This window comes from Sitophilus oryzae, unplaced genomic scaffold (assembly GCF_002938485.1).
Source record: "Sitophilus oryzae breed Bouriz unplaced genomic scaffold, Soryzae_2.0 scaffold_119_pilon_pilon, whole genome shotgun sequence".
Taxonomy (NCBI): domain Eukaryota; kingdom Metazoa; phylum Arthropoda; class Insecta; order Coleoptera; family Curculionidae; genus Sitophilus; species Sitophilus oryzae.
Window position 1 is genome coordinate 97,475 of NW_022145837.1, and position 25,324 is coordinate 122,798.

The following is a 25,324-nucleotide window of genomic DNA, read 5'->3' on the forward strand; positions in this document are numbered from 1 at the left end:
GTTGACGATACGGTCTAAATTGGAGATAAAATACACGACCTAGAACTGGTCAACGAGGTAGGGGAATAAAACAAAGCAATTGGTTTAAACATCAACATCAAGAAAACAAAATGTATGATATTATCCAGAAACCCAGATATGCTTAAAAACTCCATGATACCATTTAACACAAGCCCCATAGAAAGAGTAGATAAATTTAAGTACCAGTTGGGCATCTGGCTTTCCGAAGATTGGACATCAGACAAGGAAATTAAATGACGCAGGTACTCCTTTATGGTATGGAAGGTTGAACACTGAAGGCAACTGTCATTAACAAACTAGAGGCTTTTGAGATGTGGCAGAATCACAGAATCCTAAAGGTACCTTGGATAACAAATGAAGAAATTCTAGGACGTATTAACAAACAACGTGAATTGTTTGAACTTACTAAAAAGAAAAAAAACCGCATACCTGAAGCATATAATGCGAAATCCAAAATATCAATTCTCGCATCTGCTGATCGAAGGTTAGAGGAGTATCGGAATAAAAAAAATGTCTTGGCTGAGGAAAATGGCAACACAATGTGGACAGGACTACACGATATACGGCAATGGAAAATGTTATTGCAAACATCCATTAATGGATTTGTATTAGAAGAAGGAAACTAAGTTTTAACTCTTGAAGTGGGAACAAACACTTTTAGAGGTCAGTTTCAAAATTACAAGAAATGGCGTTTTTTTACAAGAGACAAAATATTACTACTATTTTCATTACTCGTTGACAAGTATTTGATACGCAACAGAAAATTATTACGCAGTGCGTTTTCTTTCATGAGCTTTTCTGTGACTGAAAAGCCCGATACGTGATGTTATCTGCCTACCGCACTCCGGACATTCAAAAATCTCATTGCTTTGTTGCCTCTTTACTTTTTGGTTGTCGCTGTTAACTGAGTTTACAACTCTTCTCCATTGAGTTCTAGTGTGAGCTGCTTTTTCCCACTCATTCTGCATGTTAAGCCCCTTTAAGTTTTCGTGGAAAATGTCCTTGTACCTTTTCAGTTGTCCACCCGGCCTCGTCTTACCGTCTACAAGCTCACCGTAAAGCAGAGATTTTGGTATGCGGTTTTCTTGCATTCTGCATACATGACCAGCCCATCTTGAGCGGAATTTTGTAACCATGACTTCAATACTCTCGCAGTTAGCTTTTTCAAGGACCGATACGTTTGAGACATGATGGAACCACCGGATTCTTAAGAGTTGTCTAAGGTGTCTCTGTTGCAACTTGTTGAATGTGTTGTGTGCCGACGAAACGACACCACGGTCTCGCTTCCATATAACATTATTCTTGCTCGATACACTGCAAGTTTCGTTTTAATGCTCAAGTCATGATTGTAGAAAATCCTGTCTTTTAATTTCCAGAATTCTCTTGAGGCGCCGCTAATTCTGTGCTGAATTTCAGAGTCAAGATAGATAGTAATACTAAAAAGACCTTTACACAAGATCTTTTTATTGAAAAAAAAATGCACTATTACAAAACCGCTAAAGGAAAAAATAAACGAAACAGAAAACAGAAGAAATAAAACAATGTTATCTGTTGGTCTGTGTGTAAGAATCGTCTCCGACTCTGAACCGGACTTGGGCCTTTTTCGAGAAAAAAACGGACCACAATCAACAGGATGTCACATAAATATGGTCGATACTATCGACCACTCGACTACGCCTTAACGTACATATGCCGAATTGTTACCACAAAAACGGTGAACTCATGGTTACGATTCAAAACTTGAAGATTTTGAGGCCGACGAGAGACGCCTAACTGGCGTTTGATATACGTTTACAGAGCGTTTGTTTTTTTTGAACAATCATGAAAATTTGAGTTTGGTTTTGATTTTTATGTTACTCGTCTTTGATTCTTTGATTTTTATTCACGAAGTTTTTCTCCAAATAGAATGACCTCCATTGCTGTCCAACAGCAGCAATGGAGGTCATTCTAGATCTAACACCACTGCACATTGTCATTGGTAGATATGCCAATGCGACAATGATTAGAATGGTCACTAACGGAATTAGTACTGGGAGAATTGTCAGATCAGGGGTTTGGAACACCCTCAAAGAGGAAATACCACTCCTGCAACTCCCAGTGGACGATATGCCAAGAACGTACAACTTTGACAAACATGTCAATGTAGTATTGAGCAATAAGAAGGATTGGAAGAGCGAAACGCTTGCCCAGCAGTTAAAAGACCATACCATAACTTGGTATACAGATGCTTCCAAAACCAATACGGGAACAGGGATCGGAGTGTTTGGGCCGAGAGCTAATTACTCCGAACCAATGGGCACTTACCCTAGTATCCTACAGGCAGAAATCTACGCTATCGAGAGATGCGTTCAACTTATCTTAGATAGGAACTATCGGAAAAAAGAAATACGGGAACAGGGATCGGAGTGTTTGGGCCGAGAGCTAATTACTCCGAACCAATGGGCACTTACCCTAGTATCCTACAGGCAGAAATCTACGCTATCGAGAGATGCGTACAACTTATCTTAGATAGGAACTATCGGAAACAAGAAATAGCCATCTTATCTGATAGTCAAGCAGCGTTAAAGGCGATCAACTCAGTATCAATCAATTCGAAATTGGTCAAAGAATGCATAGAGAAGCTGAATAAATTAGGCAAAGAAAACAAAGTCCTCCTACACTGGGTGCCTGCTCACCAAGGGATAGAAGGCAATGAAAAAGCAAATAATCTAGCTAGGAAAGGAGCGACTAACTGGACCAGAACCGTTCTGCTTTCCAAGTGGTAACCAACTCAAGGCGGAACTCAAGAACTTTGAAGATTCCATCCGCAACCTGGAATGGAAATCGTGCAATGGTCTAAGACACTCGAAGAAGTTTCTGAGGGCTTATGATCAAGAAAAATCACAGATCTTCCTGGGTCTGAGTAAGAACAATCTTCGGATTGTCACGGGGTTTTTAACAGGACACTGTCTCCTCAATGAACACCTCAGTAGATTGAAACTAAGAAGAAACGGCGAATGCAGATTCTGTGGGAAGATGATGAAACACCGGTACACCTCATCACTGAGTGCGCCGAGACGACAACCATTCGTGCCATGAATTTTGGTACGACTGATATTGGAGATGGAGAACTACCCTCTATAAAACCGTCCCAGATACTGGCTTTTGTCAAAGCCCTGGGACTGTATGATGAGTTATGATTCAAGAAAGGGGGACACAATGGATCTGTAAGGTCGAAGTGATTAACCCCCCTCCCACTCATTCTAAATTCTAAAAAAAAAATATTTCTCCAAAAGGTCTAAGCATGCCAAATATAAGAAAAGCCAACCAATTAGCCAAATAGAATTTTAAGAAGCTTCAATAAGTACAGGGTGTCCCAGTAAGAATAGCTCTCGGCTGTATCTCTGAAAAAAATATTTATAACTAAAGGGGCTATGAGAAATTGCTCGAAATTATTTTCAAGTTTGTTAAACCGCCGGGTAGAGGGCGCAACTGCTATGGAAAATAAGAAAATAGAATTTTTACAGAATTTTGCCTAGATAATGGGTACTATAAATAATAGCATCATAATCCTCAGTAAATTTTGGATTTTTTTTGTTCGGGCCATTTTCCCCTATCTGCTAAAATAAAGTGGTGGGGGAAGGTTAGATCTATCTTTACTTAAATGTTAATAACTCCGGACTGGATGATCAGAATCAAACAAACGAGGGCTCATTTAAAAGAGCGTTTCTTACTCTATACTATACCATAAAAATTATAGTAATAAGGTTTTGAACGTAGACGCTAGGGGGCGCTTTCTTATAATTTAACAAACATAGCGTGTTTTTTCAAAAAAATTAAATACGATAGTATATGTAATTTTATCTGATAGTAAAGAGTAGTAAAAGCTTAAAAAGTCAGCGAAAACCGCATCTTCATATCTTAATTCAAACCGACGATATTAGCAAAATTATAATGAATACCAAAAAATAAGCCCTTAATTACCTTATTTTTACAACACGATATCAGTAGCCCTCTTGATTATGCCCATTCTAACAAAAAAATAAGATAGAAACAGTTTATTTTAAAATCGATGAAATACCAGAATACCAAAATACTAGATGTATTAGTAATTAAGATATTAATAACAGTGAACAAGAAACGATGATTCAGTGAAGTCATGGTAGGCTTTGGAAAAAAGTTGCTTTTGACGTGATAGTATAAACGTCAAATTGTTATTAGATCAACATTTTGATAGTCTTAGCAGCGTTTTTTTATCTTTTAATTGCTTTTTCAAAATGCCGACAACTTCAACTACTTCAAATAATAAAGGCATTTTGAAAAGGCAATTAAAAGAAAAAAAAACGCTGCTAAGATTATCAAAATGTTGATCTAATAACAATTTGATGTTTATAATATTACTTCAAAAGCAACTTTTTTCCAAAGCCTACGATGACTTCACTGAACCATCGTTTCTTGTTCACTGTCATTAATATCTTAATTACTAGACATTAATACATCTGGTATTATGGTATTCTGGTATTTCGTCGATTTTAAAATAAACTAACTGTTTCTATGTTATTTTTTTGTTAGAATGGGTATAATCAAGAGGGCTACTGATACCGTGTTGTAAAAATAAGGTAATTAAAGGGTTATTTTTTGGTATTTATGATAATTTTGCTAATATCTTCGGTTTGAAAGAAGATATCAAGATGCGGTTTTCGCTGACTTTTTAATATTTTACTACTCTTTACTATCAGCTAAAATTACATATACTATCGTATTTAATTTTTTTGAAAAAACGCGCTGTTTGTTAAATTGTAAGAAAGCGCCCCCTAGCATCTACGTTCTAAACCTTATTATTATTATTTTTATGGTATAATATAGAGTAAGAAATGCTCTTTTAAACGAGCCCTCGTTTGTTGGATTCTGATCATCCAGTCCGGAGTTATTAACATTTATATAAAGATAGATCTAACCTTACCCTACCACTTTATTTTAGCAGATGGAGAAAATGGTTCTAATAAAAAAAAATCCAAAATTTACTGAAGATTATGAAGCTGTTATTTATAGTACCCATTATCTAGGCAAAATTCTGTAAAATTTCTATTTTCTTATTTTCTATAGTAGTTGCGCCCTCTAGCGGCCGTTTTACAAACTTGAAAATAATTTCCAGCAATTTCCCATAGCCCCTTTGGTTATAAATATTTTTTTCCGTAGGCCCTACGGCTAATACTTTCCAAGATACAACCGAGAGCTATTGTTAGTGGGACAGTAAAATTTAAAAATATATACAGGGTGGTCCGAACTACATTCCGGAAACTTCGGCAGCAAATTTGATTTTGATGTCAATATGACTCCTACTAGTAGAGGGCGCCACCTACATATTTTTTAACTGGTTTGAAGAGTAATAACTTTTTGTCCGTACCTGTATAAACCTACTGAGTAAAAAATATACATTTACGACGTTTTTTACGTGAAGAAGGTCTCTTGGTAAAAGTCGCCATGAGTTATGATTTTCGAGATATTTGGAATCAAAATGATCAATACCTGTCATCATTGACATAAATTAAACATGTTGACTTAAATAGTTATTAGATTGAAATCATAAATTTGAAAAGTTTTTGTGCCAAAAGTTCAACAGAAACTGTTTTATCGTCATTTATTGCTGAGAAATTTATGATTAATTTAAAAAAATAAAAATTTCCCAAATTTATTATTTCAGTAAAACAACTATCTACTCAACATGTTTATTTTTCGTCAATAATGACATGTATTGTCTATTTCCATTCTAAATATCTTAAGAATGGTTGCTCGTAGCGATTTTTACAAAGAGATATTTTTTACGTAGAAAGTCACAGAGATGTATATTTTTCGCTCGGTAGTGTTATACAGTGACGAACAAAAAGTTATAACGCTTCAAAACAGGTAAACACATGTAGGTATCGCCCCCTACAAATAGGAGTAATATTGACATCAAAATAAAATTTCTCATGTCAAAAAACTCCCAGACACAAATTTTCATCCAAATATTGACGTTACTTCAGAAATTATTTGAAAAAAATCATAATAAATATGAAACTCCTACACCTTGTACCTCTGAAATTAAGCATTTTAGGACAAACATTTATACGAACTTTTTTACTTATTTTTATCTGCAGAATATGCTGCCTAAGTTTCCGGAATACAGTTCGGACCACGCTGTATATTACCTTATTAGTGTCTTTTACCCCTAGTTTTATAGAATATGTTTTTATACTAATTCATTATTATTTTAGGTACTTAATTATATTGAGATGTCATGTGCAGAAAAGATAAAAACAAACAAGCATTACCGAACAGGTAAGGCACATGTAAGCGTGGTCGACAATAAGCCATAATCTAAACAGCCTGTGACATGTTCATTTATAACCGCGGTGGGACTGATAATTTATTAACTTTCTCTTGTCCACATCGAGACAAAACAGAAAAAATTACTTTCATTGTCACGATGAAACACTCTTCATCATTTGTCAAGGTAGAGTAAACACATAATCAATCTTACGTGCGATACCTTAGACCGGTAAAAAAAACTGAAAATTATTCGAATATAACTTTGTTTTACAATTCAGGCAATATTTCGACAGAAAGTAAAAAAAGTAAAGATTTCAGTTGACGTCTCCTTTTCGCTGCCAAGGCTAATCTGGACGGGGCCTACTTTGTTTACGCGGAATCCGAACCGCGGTCCTCGGCCATACCATGCAATGGCCTACCGACTTGGCAAGTGTCTAAATCGACTCTTACTCACGAGATATCCGATCTCATCCGGCCTCGAACCGGCGTGAATGAGCAGTGTGTGCCAATAGATTTTACACTTGTGCCTTTTTTTGGACAACGGCACGATACAGAGTTTCGAACCGGTCACCCGTCCATCCACTAGTATCGCCTTACGTCGCTTAATTCAGTGTTCTAATGGGAACCGGTGTTTCGACGTAGCTGAGCCGTTGCCCAGATTTCGACAAACGATGACTGAAAAAAGACAGATGACGTCAATAACAATCCATTTAAGGTAAGTGTACCATTAATCGGCACTTTCTTTGTCACATCATTGTTTTTTTTTTCAAATATTAAGGCATTTTTATATAACACAATAATAAATTAAAATGTATTTCTTCTAGTGCAGATCTCTAGTGCAGATCGATTAATGGATGTTTGCGATAACATTTTCCATTGCTTCTCTGTTCCGGGCGGTGTGTATTAACGACTGAACATCGAGTAGCCCTGTCCACCGTCTAATATTCCTCAGCCAAGACATTTTCTTCCTTCCAATACCCCTCCGGCCTTCGATCTTGCCTTCTATCAACAAATGCAAGAATTGATATTTGGGGTTTAGCATTATGTGCCCCAGGTATGCGGTCTTTTTTTTTAATCAATTCAAATAATTCACGCTCTTTGTCAACGCGTCTGAGAACTTCCTTATTTCTCAATCTAGCCGTCCAAGGTATCTTCAGGATTCTGCGACATAGCCACATCTCAAAGGCCTCCAATTTGTTGATGGTAGCTGCTTTCAATGTCCAACCTTCCATACCATAAAGGACCACCGACCATACATAACACTTTACGAATCTTAATCTGAGGCTAAGGTCAAAATCAGAACAGACAAGTACTTTTCGAAACCTCAAGAATGCCTGCCGAGCTTGTTCGATGCGACATTTAATTTCCTTGTCTGATGTCCAATCTTCGGAGAGCCAGATGCCCAAGTACTTAAATTTATCTACTCTTCCTATGGGCCTTGAGTTAAATGTTAGGATGGACTTTATAAACACATCTGGGTTTCTGGATATAATCATAAATTTGGTTTTCTTGATGTTGATGTTTAAACCCATTGCTTTGCTCTGTTCTCCTACCTTGTTGACCAGCTGTAGTAGGACGTGTATATTATTAATCCACACTCCATTAACTTTGACCCCCATTTCCACGTCCTCCAGAGCCTATTGGAAAATAGCTTCTGAGTATAAATTAACGAGGAGTGGAGACAGCTCGCAACCCTGTCGCACCCACCTTCTAACTTGTATGGGATTGGACATGGTATTGGACAATTTTATTTGTGCTGTTTGGCTCCAGTATAACTTCTCAATGCATTGGATGGATTGGATGTATTTCACAAGAGTACACAGAGTTCACATATTACACAATTTATTTCACAGAGTTCATATTATTTGATCGATTTCGCAACATGCGCATTTTATAATAGCTGTCATAATTCGTTTCTGTTTGGTTTGGTTTGGTTAGGTGTTGGTTCCGTGCAAGTTCTTTAACGTGTATGTTAAGACATCCAAACTTTTAAGATAGATTAGAAGTGTACAAAATTAAGTTTAACTATGCACGTTTTATATTAAATAACCTGTACTGATATTAAACTTGCTGTCTTTAGGCAATTCTGCGAGATTTAGAGAATATTTTTAGTTTATTTTTGTGGGCCGATTACTAGGTCTAATAAAAGTGGTGGTGTCTCATTAATCAGCACATATTATGACGGTTACTGGTGCATGGAAGAAAAAAAATATAATTGCGTATTGATTAATTAGTTTTGTTAGAATGTTATAGACTTTATATTTAATGGCGTTATTGTAGGCAGTAAAAATATACGTACCAGTGTAGCATTAGAGGTTTAAAAAAAAAGATGGAATTTTTTTTTATAAGAATTCTCTTTTGGAAAAATATTAAAACAACTAACACTATGCGACGGAGCTGTTCGCCGGTGAGCAATGGGTCGTAAGCTGGTGAAAATTAAACTGTGATACTTACGTCTTTATAAGATACTGGGCACCACTCAGATTTCCATTTACTTTCGAAAACTTCAAAATTGAAAACTGAGAAATCAACTCAGAATATAGGTATTAATTATTTTAGAAATTACACAAATGAAAAGCTGAGATAAACTAATAACTAAGTATAATTAATAATTAAATGTTAAATAGAATAAAATAAGAATATGAAAAATTTGATGTTTGAAAATATTTGCTGGTAAATTGTAGATGTCAAAGTAGATCGCTCTTAATGGTAAGTTAAATCTGCACGCTTCTGAATATTAATATTTTACTAATTATTCCGCATAAAGCCTGGCGATCTTGGTACCAAAATGTAGGAACTCTTTATATTAAAAAAAACGTACTATGTAAATATCAGAAATATGCATAACATGAATAAAATATATCAAAGTGACTCTAAAGCAATCAAATATATAATATGCCTGAAGGGCTTAGTGAATTCAAGTGAACTTAATTATATAGATGTGAAATCAAATGATCTGGCCTTTTTTTATCCGTTCTAGTCACAAACTGGTTGTGGTGAACTGCTACCGGAACTGGATGGTGATATAAGTTGTTTCTGGACAGACAGGATCGAAAACTTGTGTGGATTCAGGAAATCCCTCCATTATTCCCGGTGTGAAATGTAAGGACAAACCTGGACCAAATGTCAGGTGCAAATAAGACAAAATGGCACCAGAAAATAAAGCCAGCATAAAATGCCTTAAAATAAAACGTGTGCCATAAACTAAAATGCTGCCATAATCTAAAACCCTATGGAAAGAAAAGAAAGGTATTAGGAAACGTTACTCAACGTTACGCTTAAAATAAGAGTCTTACTGCTGCTCAGAGGGGTTTTCCAAAAAAAAAAAATTGGCAAAATTCCAACAAACTCCGATAGCTCTATCGGGTTCAGCCTTTAGCCGCCAATATGGCGAAGGAAGGCAGGCACGAGGTACGAAACGAACTTAAGTTACCGTCAGATGTCCTGAACAAACTTCGACCGGACTGAAATAACTCGCCAGAAATAAACTTGAAGAAAAAATAAAAGATAATAACAATAGTGCGAGGACTTAAACTTGAATTGTTTAAATAAAATAATTATGTACATTTATATTAATTATGTGAATTAATATAAATAAAATGCTACACAAGTCTCCGTCATACCATTTTGTTTCGAGATTTTAAAGAAAATATATGTTAATTAGAGATGACGAATACCGGGACATGGGGGTGACGATTTCCGGTATTTTCAGATAATATGGTAAGAAAACTTAAAGAGATAATGTTGTAGTAAACCCTATCGCAATGAAAATGGGACCACAATCTGTTTTAAGCCTACCAGAGGAAAACATCGTAATTGGTAATATATGGATAATAGATAAATTTCATGCCTCTCATTATACCTTTCCAGAACTTAAATAATTATTGAAACCTTCAAAAAAAAGATTCAGAAGAAAAACTAATATTTAGCTTAAAACGAAACTGCAAAGCAAAATAGAATTTCGATAGCACAAACAACTAAATAATTAGAAAACAAACTTCAAGAATATTCTCAAGAGGGCATGATCCAGTACATGAAATGTAAGAGGTGGGTGCACGGAAAGTGTACTGGAGTAAAAAAGTCTTGAAAATAACAATAATTGTTTGTATTAAGTAAATATTAATTTCGTCTATAAGACTTACTGGGACAATTGCATTTGAGACAACTAATACACAGCTCAGGATCTCTACTACCAGAAATCAACGAAAGAATTAAGTTAGCATGGACTACTTATGGAAGGAACTCAATCATCATCAAATCTAGAATATCACTTTATCTAAAGAAGAAAACATTCAACCAATGTGTAATACCAGCCATAACCTATGCTTGCGAAACCTGGACACTTAAAATGGACATTATAAGGGAACTGGAGTTCGCACAACGCTCAATGGAACGAAATATGCTGGGAATAACCAAGAGAGACAGTAAAAGGATAGAGTGGATAAGACAAAAGACCCAGATCTCAAAGACTCAAATCTCTCAAATAGCAATGGGCAGGACAACTGGCAAGAACTATAGCAAGCAATAGACAACAATGGGCCCAACTATAAATAATATAATAATAACATAATTGATGTGAGAGAGATGATTTAATGATGAGAGATTGAGAGTTTTGTTTAGGAAGTATTTGATTGTGTGTGTAAATTTCAAGTCAACGAAAACCCGTTTTTTCAATAAATAAAATGAATTTAGTTTAAACACACTAATTGAATGAACCTTAATTGCGAACTGAATCACAAAATAACAAAGCAACGTTAAAATAACACAAAAAAGTACAAAAATACTACAACAAAACAAGACGACACTAAAACTCACCAAAACCTCGGAAGCATTCGGATCTTACACGGAGAGTTCGGTTTTGTTCGGCGAGAAGCGCTTTGCGGGAATTTTGAACATTATGAATAATCGAGAATCGAACAGTAATCACAGACAATAATTTTATTATGCGAAATTGTTAACAGTAGTTGACTGTTTTGGTTGTTCATTTTGTTTTTATAGTTTTTGACTATTTTAGAAATATGGCTATATTTAAAAATTGATCTATATCTGGCTGATATTTGGTAATATACCTATAAAGCCTAGTGATTAGCCTTACTAAAGTGATTTTAGTCAAAGTTGCATTGATTATTGGTGTAAATTAAAAATTGTTTCATTTGCAGATTGCATAATCACTATCTAATTTGATGCATAAGTGAGAACCATAGCTTTACTTGGAGAGAGCTCACTATTCTCAAACTGGTTGAAGCCTGGCGCATCCGCCACGACATCAGAAAAAAATACTTTTTATTTTTTTTTAATTAAATGAAAAACAAAAAGTCCGGCGACGACAGTTTTTAGAAGAGTCAATTAGCTATCTTTTAGTAAAAATAGCAACTTTCTAGAGCAAGTCATTACTTCAGTAGAGACGACACAGATAAACATTAGCATTTTATATATGTAGATTCTACTCTCAAATCTTTTATTAAAATATCAGTTCTTAAATTGAATCACATTTTCATGGGGAAATAAACATTTTGGGAAAATTTGTTAGCTTAATTACTGTAACATATTAGAAATAAAAAAACATTTATAGTTCTAATAATCACAGACTTTATTAGAATGTTGCAGTTTCTTATCAGAAACTTATGGCTGTTCTATGTCAAGAAAATACAGTAATTACAACAATACAATACAATAATTTTAACAATAAACAATACCACATTATACAGGTTAGTAGCATAAGTAGTACAAAATAAATATAAAACCCTTAACCAACAGTCAATACATATTTACTTAAGTAAGACCAAAAACAAACGAAATAAAGCCTTAAACCAATAACCTCTTTCACTTTGTTGGGAATAATTCTTGCTTATCCATTTTCCTTTTATGGCTCATTATATGGTCTTTTTACTGAACTATATCTAACCCAATCTATTTTACCTATGATTACGATAATAATTGTAAGTTTTTTTTCCACATACTCATTATATTTTCTTGGCGAATGCATAATTTATCTTGATCTTCTGTTTTTCATACCACAGTTTATAGCTTTCCTTAGTATCAAAGTCATAGGCAAAGTTATGTGTTTCCATTTCCAATTTTACTTCATGGTGTTTACCTTCAAATGTTGTTGCAATATACGGCAACTTCCACAAACTATATACAGACTACCATATTTAGAGTACACAGTGGGCAAATAATACGTTTCTTCTTATTATAGTGTTTTTCACAAAATTAAGTGAAACAATACAAATTAAAAATAATCCAGTCTGTAATATTAATTATCAAAGTTCTATGAATCGCTGGATCCCCAAAACGCATTCACAAATTGTAAATCTTCTTTAAATGCTTTTAGTAGGTATTTTTTGTATTATTTTGAGTTTTTAACTTTGTTTTTAAATAGGGCCATATTTACTCTGATAATTATAAAAGTGCCGTTGTTTACAAAGTCCCTCAACGGCAAAGTTCAGCTGAGTTTGACGTATACCGCGGTTGCGCGGTTCAGCTTCCGAGTATTTTGTCCTTAGAGAAGGAAAGAGAGACTCTCTTTCCTTGTCTAGGGTATGGTGAGTTTTAGTGTCGTCTAACAAAACATTTACATTATCACTCTGAACCGAAATTGAACAACTCGCGAACAACCATTAAAAATTCACCTGCCTCATTACATATTCAAATTTATTTCTAATTTCATATTCGGCATTTTGTTTTAATTCCATTCCTAAACATATTGTCCGATACCACGCCCCTTTTTACTAACTGTAAACCACGTCTACACGCCGTGGATGGTCTAGTTGGGACATGTCATTAATAGAAGTAGTTGTGAAATGCTACTACAACGGGTCGCGGCAGTTATTGACATTGACATTAGTCGTTGAACAACCTGTTTCAAGAGCATACAGACAATTTAGTAGCGTGAATTTATCGACTTGTTATGTAATAGTTTTCTATGGCTTTAGGCGAAATACTAAACATCGCATAAATGAGATAAATAGACCTTCTCTATAATACAAAAGTACACAAGACATTCAAGGTGTCAAAAAAATAATGTATTTAGTGGGTGACTCTACAGATAAAAATAAAACAAAAAGTTCCTATGAACATATGCCCTAAAATGCTTCCTGAAGGAGTTACAGCCCTGGAAAGGTTTAATAAAAATAATATATTATCACTGCTTGAAATAGGCTCTGTCATTACAACGGCTTGTTCTGGAACACTTACAGCACCTTGAATCTTTTTCGCAATCTCTACTTTATTGTTGATGGACTTTTTGATTTGAGTGTCTTGTTAACGTTGTCATGTGCACTCCTGCATCTGCCAGTAATGGTAGCGGATGATCTTCTCATACAATGGCCAGTGTATTGTTCAGGATGTTGTAGGCCCAAGTACTTGCGGAAGATCTTCCTGAATCATTTTTCTTTAAAATTTGACTTGCTGGTTGATAACTCACTATTTTATCGTTAAAAAATCGCGATTTATCTAAATGACGTCTTAATGTCAGTTACATCTATATTGCATAGTTCAATAAACGCACCCTGATCATTTATTAATTCGCAAGAATGAATGTAGAACTGGTAGATCCTTTTAAATCAACTATTCTTTAGAGATTTGACATGAAACAGTTCTGCTGTTGGGTAAAATCTTGTATGGCACTCGCGTGTTATAACATATAAGTCACTTGAGAAAATTATTCCCATTATTACTATAAACATTTCCCAGCGTGCCTTATAGTATGTAAGATAACACTTGTTTATATATGACACTAGTATACCATAAATCTATACTAATATATAAAATCCTTAAGTGACCGACTCACTGATTAATCACGATCCTGCTCAAACCACTCAACGTAAGAAGTTCAATTTTGGCATACAGGTTGATTCTAGGATGTAGAAGTTCGATAAGAAGGGATTTTTCGAAGTTCCAGTTCCAAGAGGGTGAAACCACCTCTCAAATATTACAATATTTTTTATTTAAAAATGGTCAACTTTCCGAAAAAAACGCTTGAACACGTATATTTTATTTTTTTTACATATTTTAAGATTTTTTAATGTATACAGGGTGTTTCGAAAAATCTGGTCATTGATTAATCACGATCATGCTTAAAGCGCTTGACGTAAAAAGCTGATTTTTGGAAAACGGATTGACTTTAGGGTGTAGAGGTACGATTAGAAGGGATTTTTCAAAACTCGAATTCTAAGGGGGTGAAACCACCCCTCAAGAATAATAAAAACACTCGACCGCTTCGGGGTCTCTGGTTTTTATTAAATTATTGTTTCATACATATTTTTCATTATTAAATATTGTTGCATTCAACTATTTTCCAAGCAAAATCCAGCGCAAAATATATTTGAATAGTTTAATCGATTAAATTTATAGGTCTCGTGATATAATATATGGTTATTACTCTCAGGGGTGGATGGGCCATATGGGAAAACGGGAAAATTCCCGGTGGGCTGGTGGAAAGATGGGACGGTGGGCCGGTCCCGATCAGAGCTCAAAAAAGATTGGATTAGCAAAAATTAAATTGTTAATCTTCGAACTAAAGTGACATAAAATGCTTAGTGATCCAAAAATGCTTTTTAACATAAACACCAATTTTTTCTGGGACACTTATAATTTTAATAATCATCTGTTGTTTGTTCGGTTTGAAAATGTTTATTATACAAGGTGAGTTTATAGGTGCAAATATTTTCAGGACTCGTAGATCTCAATAAAATAAACGTCGGTAATATATTCTCTTTATCGAGTTTCAAATAAGTCCAATGGAGTTATTAAAGTTTGGAAATAAAGAAAAAATAGATTTATTTTTAAAAAAATTTGAGCCACCTCAATTTTTCGGTATTTGCATCTCTTTATGTGCCGTATTATCAGAGATTAAGAAACTATATCGTGGGAAAATTTGCGGTGAACAGGAAGTTCTAAAAAGATTTTTTTTAAATATACAGAAAAATTTTAAAGAAAATGCTCGATTTTTAACATCTTTTTTTGCAAAAAAACTCTTAGACTTGTTCCTGGGGTCGAAATTATTTAAGACTCACCCTGTATAGTTTTACCGACTATTCTTTTATTAATAACTAATACTTAATAACATATCTATGCTTGGCTTGAATTGGGGAGGGATTAAAAGCTAAGTCTGAGAACTAAAAGCCAAGGGTAAATTGTTGTTTAAAATGTTGCTAAAAATTACTGAGACAGCAGAGAAGAGTTAAATAAGGTTTAAACTAGATTAGATAATAAAATATTAATATGTCTCGAAAATCCAAATATGTATTCTTATTATGGACTATAAGATAGCTTTACATCAGAACATATTTATATCCACTGCCTTGGTATTGCCTAGATTTTTTTCGTTTGAGGGAAAAGTTTCATGATAGAAATCAGAACCGCGGTTTATTCAGTTAAAAACACGAGTACCGAGGAGGCTGCTGCTGTAGCAGAAAAGAGAGAATTGCTTTCAACAATGTGTAAGAAAGTATATACCCGAAAAGCTAAAAGTAATGTATTTCACAGAGGATTGGGTCAGCTAAACTGAATGAATCAGGAAGTCTTAAAGTTTCTCAAAATCGTGACTCAAAATCGTAGCCTATTCAAGATCAAATTACCGTTATCGAATAATGGAAATAAAGCGATAGAACTCTGTAAAACTGAGCCATTTTCTGGTAAAAATTCAGATGCCCGACCCAATATTGGTCTTTACGAAAATTTTGATCAAGACAATTTAATTTTTTTTAAGAAACCGGAGTCAAAAGACCTTTTTTGCACGAGCGAAAAGCACCCTTACTTATAATATTAATAAATAAAATATGTTTCTTCGTTATGGTCATTTTGTTTTTGTGGATTTGGGCCGGTTGCCTGTTTTTCCCGGGCCGGTTTCCACTTCCCCCTTCCACTTCTGATTACTCTTGATTAAAAAAAAAGACTAATTTAATCCACGCATATTTACCTGATTTGACAGAACAGTGTATGTGATTCCTGCTCTCGTAAAACACCCAATCGAACCCGGCCTCCACGGCCAACCTCGCCAGCATCCCTAACTTTGACTTCTCCCTGTCTGACGTCATGATGTCCACCGCCCTCCCCTCGTAGTGGAGGGACTCGGGAGCATGGTCGCCCTCCTCGTCCCAGCCCTCTATGACCACCAGCTTGATGCCAGGCCATTGGTTCATCACTGAGATGGCGAGGGTGTTCAGCTTCTCGTTGCAGCGCTGTAACAAAAATAAATAATAATAAAATTAAGTCAAGAATTTCGAAGTTATGAATGGTTATATAGCTTAGGGCTTTATAGGGTTATTACAGAAATCTTTATTAAAATAGTATACAGTGAAGTTACCCAAGTAGCATTTTCACGACTTGCGACCACATGTTTACTAAACACAACGTTGGATTAGTTACAAAAAATAGTTAGCTCCGTACCTTGGATATTAAAATAAATGTAAACGTTGTTGTAACGTTGTGCCGACGTTGAACTAGTACTACAACAAAGTAAAAGCTTCTCCGACGTCGAATAAACGTTGTCTGGTAAAGTTCTTTAGGTGATTTGGACAACGTAGCTACAATGTTGGGCAATAAAGAGTTTTCCAACGTCACTTTCAGGACCTATTCCAACGTTATGCAAACGTCGTCTGTTTTACTAATTTCAACGTTGTTTACATTTCCTTATTCTTACGTTGGTAGGACGTCGAGCCACTACCTTTTTGCAACTGTATTGAACCATAACCTTAAATCTTAAATTTTCACTTCATTGTTCTGTTCAGTCAGACAGTTCAGTGCTGTTTTTGAATTTAATGATACATCGACATATTACCGATACTTTATCCACTCCCTCGTTTATTTAGAATATAGAAGGCGGCAAAAGCTAGACTCTAGGATGACTAAATTAGGCAATCTTGCGACTAGTATACTACCTGTTAAGGCTGAAGTGCGACTTTATTAGTCCAGTATGCGACTACTCGAACTACTCCATCTTAATCTCCAAAACAACAAAGTGAAAGCCGCCATGTTGTTGAAAAAGAAAATGTTTCGTTTCTAAAATAGCAATTCCTGCTTTTTGAATACATTCACTTGAAATATTTGACCCTAAACAACAGGCGGAAACAATTTTTTTTCGACTGCGAATAAATTATTCTCATTTTACTAAAAAAAAATTTCAAGAACCTTTTTAAAACTTCTTTAATTTTAAGGCCCATTAGTATTTTTCAAAGTAGAAACAATACATTTATCAATAAAAAGTTCTTTGCGTTTAACTTTTTTGCCTTGGATAACGAGTTACAGAGTTGATTAAAGTGTTTCAATAATTATGATCTTCAAACATCCTCCATACTTAAATACTTTTGTTTTGTTTTCCTTTACTGCCATCTGGCATATGTCTCTAACTAAATCATAAAAATAATATTTTTACTATAACTATCCCAATTTAGGATAAAACGCGACTTAGACGCCATATTATTATAGTTTTGTATTTCTGTGAATTAGGATTTTAAACAACGTTGCAGTTTGTACTAAATTAGGCTGCTAGCCAACGTAGGTATCCAACGTCGTTTCGACCCAAAATTTATTCTCCAAACTAATGCAGACTAGGGTTGGCACGAGGTTCAGCCGACGTTTGATCGCGTGCATAGGTCGCGTGACACAACGTTGTCCCGACGTCCAAATGCTGCTTGGGTAAAAGAGCTTAACACCTTCAAATATGGGAATTTCTGTGTTTAGTTTTTCAATCTTTGATCAGAGGAACTTTATATATACAGGGCTGGGTTGTTCACCACATATGACACGGAGTATTGTAGCTAAAAGAAGTTTTGGGTTCGTTAAAGGAATATTAGAGCTACAATTTAAAAATAATTTTACAAGATACAGAGTGTCCCAAATATGAAAAAAAAAATCGTTTTTTTTTTATTAGAATACCCTGTATTTTATTCCATTTTTAGATTCTACGATTGAAATAAAAGTTAATTTGATTAAGATTTATGACAAACCTCTCCGTTTTTGAAATATTTTCAATTTTGTGAAATTTCAGTAAAACATTTAAGGCTTCATTTCTCCAAGGGTATCAAAGTTTTTAATGCTAAATATTTACTGAAGATTATTTATTGATCAGTTACTGTGTTGCAATAATAAAAATTATACTACCTTATACAGAGTGTCCAAAAATTTATATTAAATAATTACTAGCTTTAAACGGAAATAACTGGTTTAATTTTAATGGAACATCTTGTATATTTTACGTGAATCAGATGCAGAATTTAATTGTCTATCAAATTGTATTATACCATTTTTTACTTATCTCTTCAAGTTTTCGTAGAAAATGCATTTACTTATAATTTACACTCATTGAATATTGACATATTAGATTTTTTTAAAGCAACATATGTACAAAATGTACAGGTGAGTTTATAAGTGCAAATATTTTCAGGACTCGTAGATCTCAATAAAATAAACGTCGATAATATATTCTCTTTATCGAGTTTCAAATAAGTCCAATGGAGTTATTAAAGTTTGGAAATAAAGAAAAAATAGATTTATTTTTAAAAAAATTTGAGCCACATCAATTTTTCGGTATTTGCATCTCTTTATGTGCCGTATTATCAGAGATTAAGAAACTATACCGTGGGAAAATTTGCGGTGAACAGGAAGTTCTAAAAAGATTTTTTTTAAATATACAGAAAAATTTTAAAGAAAATGCTCGATTTTTAACATCTTTTTTTGCAAAAAAACTCTTAGACTTGTTCCTGGGGTCGAAATTATTTAAGACTCACCCTGTATAGTTTTACCGACTATTCTTTTATTAATAACTAATACTTAATAACATATCTATGCTTGGCTTGAATTGGGGAGGGATTAAAAGATAAGTCTGAGAACTAAAAGCCAAGCAAAACATTTAAGGCTTCATTTCTTCAAGGGTATCAAAGTTTTTAATGCTAAATATTTACTGAAGATTATTTATTGATCAGTTACTGTGTTGCAATAATAAAAATTATACTACCTTATACAGAGTGTCCAAAAATTTATATTAAATAATTACTAGCTTTAAACGAAAATAACTGGTTTAATTTTAATGGACCATCTTGTATATTTTACGTGAATCAGATGCAGAATTTAATTGTCTATCAAATTGTATTATACCATTTTTTACTTATCTCTTCAAGTTTTCGTAGAAAATGCATTTACTTATAATTTACACTCATTGAATATTGACATATTAGATTTTTTTAAAGCAACATATGTACAAAATGTACAGGTGATCAAAATAATAATATTGCAAGCCCATTTAAATGAAAGAATTTTTTGGAACACGATGCCGAAGGCGGTGTGTCCCATCCCTTCGAACAAAATGAAATCACTTTTAGCACACATATCATACACTATTTTTTCTACAAACAAGTTTATGCTCGTATATATCAAGGTGTATTACTATTTACGTTAATGAATAATTCAAAATAATATGTCATTCTGAAATGAAATTAATTATGAAGTTTATGGTTGCTATGGTAATATTATCGCTTCAGTGTTAAAAGTAAATGACTTGTGAGTGACATAATGTCACATTTTAGGCATTGACAGCATGCGTTAAAAATTACATTTTTACTGACGTTTGTAGAAAAAACTATTTAAATCTTTGTAAAAGAGTATACCAATTAAAAATATACCACCATTATTTCTGCCCAAAAATTAGTTAATTAAATACTTAATTGTTTTAATTAATAAATTGTTCTAAATAAATCTGGAATTGAATCAGAAATCAATATAATAATAAGTTATGAAAATGTACGTCTCTTGTTATAAATAAGCATTCGTCAAAAAATTAAATAAAATTTATAAGGTGTTACTTTTGACCACACTGTCTAATACAAGTACAAAATTCAGTTTTTTAGTATTTGGAGCAATTATTATTAATCAACGTAAACAGATAATTAATGTTGTTTGAATATTGGGATCATATTACAAAATCGTCTGTTCAATAGTGAATATCTCCAACAAAAATAAGGCCATTGAAATGTATCAGAAATCAAACTGTAGAGGAAAGATGCACTTTAATAGTAAAATATATTACAGTTGAGGGTTGGAACCTTTGGTGTTAAACAGCAAAATAAAAAACACTAAATCACCAAAACACTTTTACTTTTACACTGGACGCGCGTTTCGCTAACCATGTTTAAGTTTATAATCATCTGCTGATGATGCTAACATGGTTAGCGAAACGCGCGTCCAGTGTAAAAGTAAAAGTGTTTTGGTGTATTGTGGTGATTTAGTGTTTTTTATTTTGCAGTAAAATATATTTTAGAATCTTTGCTTTATTAAAGTATTACACAGGGTATTTAGAACTTTCACCCAAAATAAAAACTTATTTTTTTTTAAATTTTTACTCGTATAAGTAGACAGTTGAAGAATTTAAACTTCAGTTTAAATAGAAGTTAAAAAGTCAAATAATTTAGTCTAGCATTGCTTAAAAAATGAACAAAATCAGTACACTGGCACAAATAGTTATTTTTTATACAAAACGATAAAATGGTATTTTATCGTCTTGTATAAAAAATCGACCGAAAAGATTAATTCACGAGCGATGAGATCGCGAGTGAATTAATTTCGGGAGACGATAATGCAATTTTATCGTCGTGTATAAAACAATATTTTGTTCCATAGCGAGTTACGTTTTAAAAAATATTCAGAAATTATTATTTCAAGGAATTTATTACGATTAGAAAAAATATTGAGCTGGGTTGGCGTTGGTTTCTATGTAATTTGACAAATAAATAAAGCTGTCTCTTTAGTTGCCAGTTTTGAGTCAATATTCTTTAATTCTCGTTCGTGTCGATTGCTGATCGAATTAAAGCTAGAAATGGCTCAAAACGAAATAAGTAAATTACCAACAGATATTCAGGCTGAGGCGACAAACGCCATATCCAAACTACTCCCATTTAAATCCCGAATAACTTATGAAAAAGAATACAAAAATGTTCAAAAATTGAAGCAATTAAAAAACGTGCGAGATTCAATAAAGTTTTTGACCTATCCTCGCTGTTAAAATATCATTTAATCTACCATTGTGGTTAAAGTACTATTTTATCTACTATTTTTGATAGATATAAGGCATTTTTAACAGTTGCTATGGAAAAAATATACATTTTAAGATGTTTACGTCTATCGGTCTGTAAAGAATGACGCATTTCTTTAATTTCTTTTCTCCTAACGCAAAAAATTGTCACAAAAAGTCCTTGAAATGGCACAAAAGAGTATTAAATGGAGCAGCGGTCAGTTAAGTACGACCGAAATAGCGGAAGAGGCCTATAGTTTACACTGTTTTGACAACAAACGCGACCGACGCGTCTTCCACGGGGTGGCCCGCTGGTACCACAATGGTACCTGGCCCACCACCCGACGGGCAAACATCGTTGTGTACACACATTTTCGAAAAAAAAAGAAAAGAAATAAGAGTGAATAGAGCCAAAAAGGTGCCGACTTTCGGTATTTCTCGGCCCGGTACGACTTTAGCGGTACCATTATTTATTCTTCGATGTTCACTTTTCGAGGTTGTGTACACTCAAAGAAAAAAGAAAAAAGAATGCGTAACAGTAACCATCCAGGGCATATGAAAGCTGTTAGTTAAAGGTGTTTTAGATACTATTTTTTTAGAACCTCGTATGTAAAATTAGATGGAGAATATCTTAATCATCTTAATAAGATTCACTAATTGACAATAGTCTTGAAGAACTACAAGCACAAATTAACGAACTAAATACAGCCAGCAATAAAGTAGGACTCAAAACGAATTTAGCAAAAACTAAAAGGCAGAAAAGACATTCAAATAAATAACAGAACGCTGGAAATAGTAAAATAATGTATAGATATGCAACAGCAGAACTGTTTCATGTCCAGTCTCTAAAGAATAATTGATTTAAAAGGATCTACCAGTTCTACTTTCATTGTTGCGAATTAATAAATTATCAGGGTGCGTTTATGTTACTATGCAATAGAGATTTGCGTTTTTTGTTTTTTTGTAAATAATAAATACCAATGACATTAAGACGTCATTTAGATAAATCGCGATTTTTTAACGATAAAATAGTGAATTATCAACCAGCAAGTCAGATTTTAAAGAAAGTGATTCAGGAAGATCTTCCGCAAGTACTTGGGCCTAAAACATCCTGAGCAATACACTGGCCATTGTATGAAAAGATCATCCGCTACATTACTGGCAAATGCAGAAGTGAACATGACAACGTTAAAAAGACACGGAGAATGGCGATCTGCAACGGTTGCGGAAGGATATATCGAAGAGTCCATCGACAATAAAATAGAGATTGCGAAAAAGATTCAAGGTGCTGTAAGTGTTCCAGAACAAGCCGTTGTAATGACCGAGCCTATTTCAAGCAATGGAGGGACAGCATCTGGACGCATACAAGGTTTTACAATTTCTGAATCTACAAAAAAAAAATAATTTTCATTTAATGTTAATGTTAATTTAAATAAATAATTGAATTAGTAATTTATGAATAAAGTTTAATAATTTCTATAAAATGGTGTGGCTTTGAAGTTATAACCAGGGTTCGGAAAACTACATGTTACTTTTAAAAACTACATAAACTACATTATATATATATATATATATATATATATATATATATATATATATATATATATATATATATATATATATATATATATATATATATATATATATATATATATATATATATATATGTTCCCGTCATCCCTTGGTGGGACATAGGGCTTCTAAGAGATGTTTCCATCTGATCCTATTCTGAGCTGTCTGTTTGATCTCTCCCCATGTTTTCCCGACCTCTTGGGCTTCAGAGGTTACTGTTCTTCTCCAGGTATTCCTTGGTCTTCCCCTGGCACGTCTTCCCTGTGGATTCCATTCAAGTGCCTTCTAGCGATATCTCTGTGGGGTCTGCGCAAAATGTGCCCAATCCAGCCCCACTTTCTTTTCTTAATTTCGATATCTATTCGATTTTGTGATGTTCTTCTCCACAGTTCTTCGTTGTTAATTTGATTGGGCCAGAAAATTCTCAATATTCTTTGAAGACACTTGTTAACAAACACCTGTAGGCGATCCATGAGACCACACGTAACCTTCCATGTTTCGCATCCATAAAGCAAAATAGATTTGACATTGCTATTGAAGAGCTGGACTTTAGTTTTTTTGCTATATATAGAGGCGTTCCACACAGGTGTAAGCATGCCAAAAGCTCTTTGTGCCTTCAAAATCCTTTCCTCTATATCTTTCTCTGTGCCCCCATCGCTGTGAACCATACTTCCCAGGTACTGAAATTCATCAACTCTTTCGATGACTCGGTTGGAGAGGTATAGATCTTGGTTGTTGGGAGTATTTGACCTAATTTCTTTGGTTTTCGCCACGTTGATTTGAAGACCGACATTATTAGCTTCCTCTTGGAGTCTAAGAAGTTTTTGAGACATATCCGAATGTGAATGGGAAAAGATGCATAGATCGTCTGCGTAATCCAGGTCTTCTAGCCTGCTTAAGAGTCCCCATTGTATCCCTAGTGGTTCTTTAAATGCTCTATTTAGTGCTACATCCAGAACGATGTTAAAGAGTAGCGGCGAAAGTATACAGCCCTGTTTTACACCTACTGCAATAGAAATTTTCTCCCCCACTTGACCTTTATGTAATACACAGCTTGTAGCATCATGATAAAGCATTTTAATCATGCGGATTATTTTTTCGGGTATTCCTTTTTCTACATTACATGTAGTTAATGTAGTTTATGTAGAGGGTGTAGTTTATGTAACCTATTTATGTAACTTTCAAATATCAAAGGTTTGAGGTGAGGTTATAATAAGTTGAATCTATAAAAACACATCATATATTTAAGAAAACAGAAGAAATATGGCTTTAAATATAATATTTACATCATATTATCTCTATTACACCTAATACAAAGGAAAATTATTCATAATATCAATACATAGTTTATTAACATAGTTTTCATGTAGATAATGAACGGGAAAAGACGTAGGTAATCATATAAATTACGTCTTAATTAACTACTTCCGAACCCTGGTTATAACATACTAGTTTATTATATCTTCAAAAACTTACGTGTGTGATATTTATTTTATATGCATGTATACATGTGAGTAATGTCTGGATAAGTAGTGGCTATTGGATAAATGTATTTTAGTTTTTTCTATGTTATGTTTATGTTATGTTATGATCTAATATAAAGTGTTTGACGCCCACTACTAATTTCCAATCTAAACTTGCTTTATTTATCTATGGTCAAAACAATAATTGACAACTATTGGTATTTTTCCTACATTCTTCTTCAAGTATCAGTTTCATTCAGCTATCGTATATCATATGTAACGAGTGAGTGAGGGGATTCCTCTGAAAATTTGCAAAATGACTAATTTCATAGAGGCAAATTAGCAATAATTGCTGTAGCTTTTGAGGAAGAAATGACTATAATAGTTATTTTTAAATGGTATTTTATGCAATTTTATCGTCGTGTAAAAAATAATATTTACGTTTACGCGTTACGTTTTAAAAAATATTCAGAAATTATTATTTCAAAGAATTTATTACGAGTAGAAAAAATATTGTGCTGGGTTGGCGTTGGTTTCTATGTAATTTGACAAATAAATCAAGCTGTCTCTTTGCTGATTGTTGATTGAATTGGAGCCAGAAGTGGTTCAAAACGAAATAAGTAAATTACCAACAGATATTCAGGCTGAGGCGACAAACGCCATATCCAAACTACTTTCATTTAAATCCCGAATAACTTATGAAAACGAATACAAAATTTTTCAAAAATGGAAGCAATTAAGAAACGTGCGAGAAGAAATAAAGTTTTTAACCTATCCTCGCTGTTAAAGTATCATTTAATCTACCCTTGCGGTAAAAGTACTATTTTATCTACTAATTTTGATAAATATAAGGCAATTTTAACAGTTGCTATGGAAAAAAATACACATAATGTGTATTACGATCATGGTACAAAGAATACAAGGTATGATATTGCGCAGGTTGGTTGCTACGTCACAGGTGATAACAGGC

The 25,324-nt window shown here is 33.8% G+C and overlaps 1 protein-coding gene across 1 annotated transcript in view; it reads right to left on the reverse strand.

Moving 5' to 3' along the window:
• Window positions 1-25,324, reverse strand: part of LOC115891803 (sonic hedgehog protein A) — a 147,605-nt gene that overhangs the window by 15,664 nt on the left and 106,617 nt on the right. Inside the window, exon 2 of the mRNA XM_030912363.1 lies at window positions 16,235-16,496. Within this exon, the coding sequence (XP_030768223.1) occupies window positions 16,235-16,496 (262 nt within the window). The remainder of the gene's footprint in view (window positions 1-16,234; window positions 16,497-25,324) is intronic.